The sequence below is a fragment of the Euleptes europaea genome, chromosome 13 (genome assembly GCF_029931775.1).
Source record: "Euleptes europaea isolate rEulEur1 chromosome 13, rEulEur1.hap1, whole genome shotgun sequence".
Lineage (NCBI taxonomy): Eukaryota > Metazoa > Chordata > Lepidosauria > Squamata > Sphaerodactylidae > Euleptes > Euleptes europaea.
The window spans coordinates 35,681,176-35,687,175 of record NC_079324.1 but is presented as its reverse complement, the minus strand read 5'-3'; the positions used below and the strand labels follow the sequence as shown (position 1 = coordinate 35,687,175).

The 6,000-nt window shown below is 47.1% G+C and overlaps 1 protein-coding gene across 1 annotated transcript in view; it reads right to left on the bottom strand.

The window, feature by feature from the left end:
* Positions 1 to 1,236: 1,236 nt before the first annotated feature.
* Positions 1,237 to 6,000, bottom strand: part of MAP7D3 (MAP7 domain containing 3) — a 47,682-nt gene continuing 42,918 nt past the window's right edge. Inside the window, exons 16-20 of the mRNA XM_056859943.1 lie at positions 5,657 to 5,710; positions 4,121 to 4,199; positions 3,568 to 3,739; positions 1,876 to 2,171; positions 1,237 to 1,244 (exon numbers count right to left, since the gene is read on the bottom strand). Of these exons, the coding sequence (XP_056715921.1) occupies positions 1,237 to 1,244; positions 1,876 to 2,171; positions 3,568 to 3,739; positions 4,121 to 4,199; positions 5,657 to 5,710 (609 nt within the window). The remainder of the gene's footprint in view (positions 1,245 to 1,875; positions 2,172 to 3,567; positions 3,740 to 4,120; positions 4,200 to 5,656; positions 5,711 to 6,000) is intronic.

Here is a 6,000-nt window from a genome sequence, read left to right as displayed (position 1 = left end):
TGGTTTTATGTACACAAAAATACTTACATGTGTGAAGATGAACTTAAATACATGTAATTTTTTTAAAAAAAGGAAAAACAAAGCTGTTTAAACTCAACCAATGACAACAGCACAATGGGAAGAATCTGCCAAGCGCTGCTCCCATGCAGATGCCACCAGTTTCACTGGGGTTTTGCACAGAGATCCACACAAGCCCCATGAAAAGGACCAGAAGCTGCACAACAGCAGCACAGCTTGGTGGACTGTGCATGGCGCCAACACAACTTGCTTCTCCTCCACATTTTAGAGTGCACGCTGGCTTAAACCGAGATATGGAGCTTCACCTATTAAAATGGATTATAGAAAGGCTGCTCTTTGACAGGCTTACGTGACTTAAAGATATGGGTTAAGGTACGTCAGCTGTCATGCTCATTCGACTGGTTCCCCTGGGCCCGTCAAAGGGGGCCTTGGTTCCTCCCACTCCGCGGAGCAAGTTCTAACCATGCCTCACTCTGACACTGTATGTTGCGCGACGTGTGCAGGCACTGGGGCTAACGAACAGGGAAGATACTGGAGAGGATGACCCCAGAAACTGGAATTCTGACCATGTTCTAAAATGTTCAACAGATGCAGAAGAGGTCTGCCTCTGTGGCTAACAGGATTTTTTAAAATCAAAACTCACCACTCTTAAGGACTTAGTGCTTGATTTCAAGTGTTGACAGAGACTCCTGAACCTATAAACTTTTTTTTGTCTTAAACAATCTTTTATAACAGTTGCCTGGCCCACACTGAGGGGAGACACCGCCCCCTGTAACAAGTGGGCAAGGTTACGCCAGTAACGGAACAGTGAGCTTGGTTTTAATTATCAATAGGATTAGGTCTCCCCCCCCCCCAACTGTCTGTGCAATAGTTAGTAAATCTCCAGAGTAAGCCACCATATCTCATGTTAAGAGGGAAATTAAGGACCCTTAGGCAATTTAGTGAACATTTCCTCAAAAGGAGTACAAGTTGCATTATAAAAGGAAACTTTGTTAAACAGATCCAAGAAAGCAACCAGAGAAACAACAATGGCAAGAATCTCCCTGAAGAAGTTTCAAGGTGCAAGGTGAGGTGGGGGAGCCCCCTCGGGGAGGGTTGCGAGGAACTTGGAGGCGGGCAAAGGTTCACAAAGCAGCTTTTTCAAAACAAGGCCTTCATGACTTGAAAAAACCCTGAATTCCCGAAGTGCAACCAGGAGACTTCCAGGATTTCTAGTGTTCACAGTTCTGTTAAAAAGAGAGACGCATTTTTAGCACCCTCGTGCCAAACAGAAGGACTCTACATGAAACCATTTTTGACTATAGACAGGAGACCAGAACCAGTTTGGCAGGCCTTGAGGTCTAAGAGCCCCTGCAGAGGAAACACTTCTGCCCAATGAAAACCAGGAAAACCGCTTTCCCGCCAGTGCGTGTGACAATGTTAGCCTGTTAATTTTTCTGCAATGCGGTGGAGGCATTCGCTTTTCCATTGAGAAAACCGCCAAGTACTCAGTTGATGGGTGACTTTCCACCAGGAAGAACCTTCTAGCAAAATGGCCCTAAGGGGGATAGGGCTAGGCATGCCATACATTATTTTGCAGGGTACAGCAGAAAAATGAGAGAGGTTAACATGGCTGACTGCTTAACCAGCCATCTCCATTAACACACTCAGTTTCCTTCCTGCCTCTGGCCAGTTTGTGTCCTTCCTTTTATCATTCCCTCCCGAGCTCTTTGCCCCAAGATTTCAACTTCTTTTTAAAAAATCCTTGAAAACAATTATCGTTCAATACAAAGTTTAAATTAATAAATGACTGAGTTTCCTCTGCTATGAATGTAATTTGGCTTTAACTTGAGAGACCCTGTTGGAAAGATAGATTACCTGATGCAGTCTCTATTGGTTTGGTCAAGGAGTTCATTGTGCTCTCTTCCTCAAAAACCAGCTTGGGACTTGGAGGTACTGCAGTAGCATCTTTCAAGTTCTGGTTCGATATTTCAGCAGCGATGCTATCTGCGCTTTGCCTGGTCGTCTTGGGAATCACTCCAAGATCAATTATCTCCTCAAAATTCCATGCTAGAGATTTTCCATTCAGATTTGACAGGAATCCAATTGGGTGATTGGCTTCATTAACATGCAAAATTCCAGAGTTCTCAATTACTGCTTCCTTTGCTGGAGGACTGAAAAAAGAATTGGGCAGAACAAGATTTGTTTTCAAACTATTTATTCCACTGAGCTATTCAGGCAGCCCAATCTACCTTCTCTGGTTATCTCTATCTGGAGATAAAAACAAATCCAATTGCTCGTAGTTCCTGCCCGTTAGCCAAAGAGCTGCTACCCTGTAAGATGGTATTTCTAAGAACCAAATCTTCACAATCCACAAGCATCACCTTAACTATGGTCTTTTATGCGTGGCTGTTTCCCTCACGGTCACCCCTCCGACAATTTTGGGGCTTTGTTTGGATTATGCATGCCGTTTCTGACTGTCAGAGGCTGCCTCGCTCTCCCCCTGCATTTTGCCTGCGTTTCTGAAATTTGAGATAAAACAGGTCCTTGAAAATGCAGGCAAAATGCGGGGAATGGCAGGGGGAGAGCGAGGCTACCTCTGATGGCCAGAAACGGCACGCATAATCCAAACAAAGACCCAAAGTCATTGGAGGGGTGACCATGAGGGAGACGTGTGTGTGTAAAGTGCCGTCAAGTTGCAGCCGACTTATGGCGACCCCTTTTGGGGTTTTCATGGCAAGAGACTAACAGAGGTGGTTTGCCAGTGCCTTCCTCTGCATAGCAACCCTGGTACTCCTTGGTGGTCACCCATCCAAATACTAACCAGGGCTGACCCTGCTTAGCTTCTGAGATCTGACGAGATCAGGCTAGCCTGGGCCATCCAGGTCAGGGCAGGGAGACAGCCATGCGTTAAAGGCCTGAGTTTACTTCAGGGCTTCTGTGCAATTCTTACATTTAAACAACTTGCATTATTTCATAATTAACTTGGCACCCCCAAACCCTTGCAACTCAGGTGAAGGCTTCCTTCAGCCAGTCAAGGACGACTGAAGTACAAAAACTAGCTACACTCCAAAATCAACATGGCTTTCAAGTAAAGAGCTGCTCTGATGCACCAGGAAACCTCAGCAGCAGCAGTTGAAGGCAAATCAAATAGCAGGCACCAAACAACCGTTGCTTCTGTTCACCAAATCCCCAATATTTCATTATGAACAAAGTGACTTTGGCTAATTCAGACAGGAATGTCCTGTTGCCTCACCATCGCCACAAATAATAAGTCATGCACCAACACAACTGACAGAATTCACTTCCAGAAGATATGTGGTCATAGCCATTGGCTTTGGTGGCTTTAAAAGGGGATTAACCAAGTTAATGGAGACTGGATGTACAGTGGCTATAGCTAAAAATGGAACCTCCAGGTAAAAGTGCTGTGTACCTCTGAACACCAGCTGTGGAGAAAAAACAATGGCAGAAGGGCTGCTGTCTTCATACCATGTTTCTTAAATGTCTTGTGCACACCAGGTTTACCTTTCACAACTGAGAATGCTGAAATCTATTAAAGTAAATACATACCTGGCCTCTTTTAACTGGGTACAATGCTCAGAATTCTCATCTTTGTCTGTCTGATTAACCTCCAGCTGCTCATCACCATTTATAAAGACATCATCTGGGTCTATTTTTGATGCTTCTTGTAATAAACTCTGAGGAGCACCTTCTAGGGGTGAGTCAACGTAATTCGCTTTTTCTGAAATTTAGAGTTTTGCAAATAGTTCAAATTCAAAACTGAGCAAAAAGGAACACATGCCTAGCTATTGCCAAGCAAATTATGGGGAGCTACCATAAACTGCGCAAAAAGATGGAAAAACAAACTACATGTTTACCTTTCCCCATTTTGCTTTCCATTGTTGAGGTGAGACTGGGAATTAAGGTTTTGTTTGTTTGTTTGCCTAGAACTACTGGGGGATCACTCTAAGGCCTGGCTCACACATGCAGAGAAAGAAGTGGCAGAATCTACCACTTGCAGTTTGAGATGATGCAGCCCACCCTACAACCTCCTGTGCCAACCAGCTCTTAGATGCTGCCAATGTGGGCCTAGCAACTTCATATGCCCAGAGCTGCTACTTACCAGGCTGGTCTTGCTTTTCAAGGCCCAGGTCATCCTCCTCCTCAACATCCTCATCCTCCTCATTTGATTTCTCTTCATTCTGTGGCAAAGACAACAGTGACAGCTACCTGCAAGGAACTACATCTAGTTTTCACATGTTGAACCTTGAAAAACAGTCAAATCTCCAAGCTCTGCAGAACTTTCAGAGACATTCAAGCCTTAACAATGACATGCCTACACATGAGTTGGCACCACATGGGGGAAACAGAAAACCTAGCTCTCCTTGCTCGATTCCTATTTACTAGCTGAAGCAACTTATATATCCAGGGAGGGAATCAGCTGTGTGCAGGTATGGGGAGCGGGGGGTGGGGGGGTCTCAGAGGAAGGGTGAGAGTTTTTGAGCTCCGAAATGAAGCCTTCATACCATTATAAATACCTAATAATTTACCTGAAAAATCTACAGTCAGTCTACAACAGGGATGGGGAATCCAGGCCCGGGGGCCGCTGAGGACATTTTTTGTGGCCCTCGGGAGCTCTGGGAACCCTGCCGCGGAGGCGGGGCACAGGGCGGCCCTCCCCGATGGTGTTCCTGGGGCCATGGCTTACAGCGCCTTTGTAGTGCCCTTTGGACCTCCTCTCACCGACTGTCGGTTGTTGGTCGGCGAGAGGGGAGGGGGAGGGACGCTTCCCCCAAGGCTGCCCCCTACAGCTGCAGCGTGCAGGAACGCTGCGGCACATTGTAAGCCCCTCTCGCTGCCTGTTGACTATTGAGAAGCGGGGGGGGGGGGGGGAGGCCGGCAGCTCCCGGCAGCAGAGCATGCATGCGGGAGCCGATTGGGTTTGGGGGGGGGGGGGCTTTTATGGACTCTGGGGGGGGAGGGCATGGAGCCTGGGGCCGGGTTGCTTGGGGCTCCGTGTGCCACCGGGTGTGTGTGTGTGGGCGGGGGAGGTGGGGAGGCTGGGGCCCGGTCGCGCAGGCCGGCATGCACAGGTGTGTGTGTGTTGGGGGGTAGGCTTTTCTCTCTTTTCTTCCTCTTTTTCTGTCACTCTTTCTCCTTTCTCTCCCTCTCTTTCTCCCTCTTTTTCTGTCTCTTTCTTTGTCTCCCTCCGTCCTTTTTTTCTTTCCCTCCGTCCTTTTCTTTCTTTCTCCCCCTCTCTCCATTTCTTTCTCTCTTTCTTTTTCTCCCTCCCTCCCTTTTCCTCTTTCTCTGTTTTCCTTCCTCCCTTCCTCCCTTGCCGATCGACTGTGGGCTGCGCCCCCCTGGCGCCTCGTTTGCTGGGGCCCACCACTGGCTGCCCTCCCACCTGGGAGGGGGGAGCGGGGGCACCCTGCAGGCCTTCTCTGTGTGGCCTCCCCTGGGGTTGCCAACCTTCAAGTGGTGGCTGGAGATCTGGCAACCCTAGCCTCTCCCCCCCCCCCACCGGGAGATCTACACCTGGTATGGCCCCCGAAAGATGTTATAAATGTGCAAATGGCCCTTGGCAGGAAAAAGGTTCCCCACCCCTGGTCTACAACAGCTCCTTGAACAAGGGGTTGCAACACATTACAAGCCTTACCCTGGCTTCATTCTGTTCTGCCTTCCGCGTCCTCTTCATTATTTCTTCAATTCTCTGTTTGAACGACAGATAACATCAAGAGTAAGTTCTGATCTTCTTCCCCAATAACCAATACTTAAGAGCACTGGTTCCCAACAGGGGTCCGTGGACCCCCAGGGGTCCGCGAGAACTAAATTAAGATCCGCGAAACAAAGTTATAAACCCATAATAAATTAATATTTTCAATTAAAAGTTCTCTATTATAAAAATATATATTCAAATATTATTCTAAGTTTAATGTTTAACTAACAGTTATGATTAAAGTTTATTTTCAAATTTTCGGAATTTTTATTTTGAACCTTGGG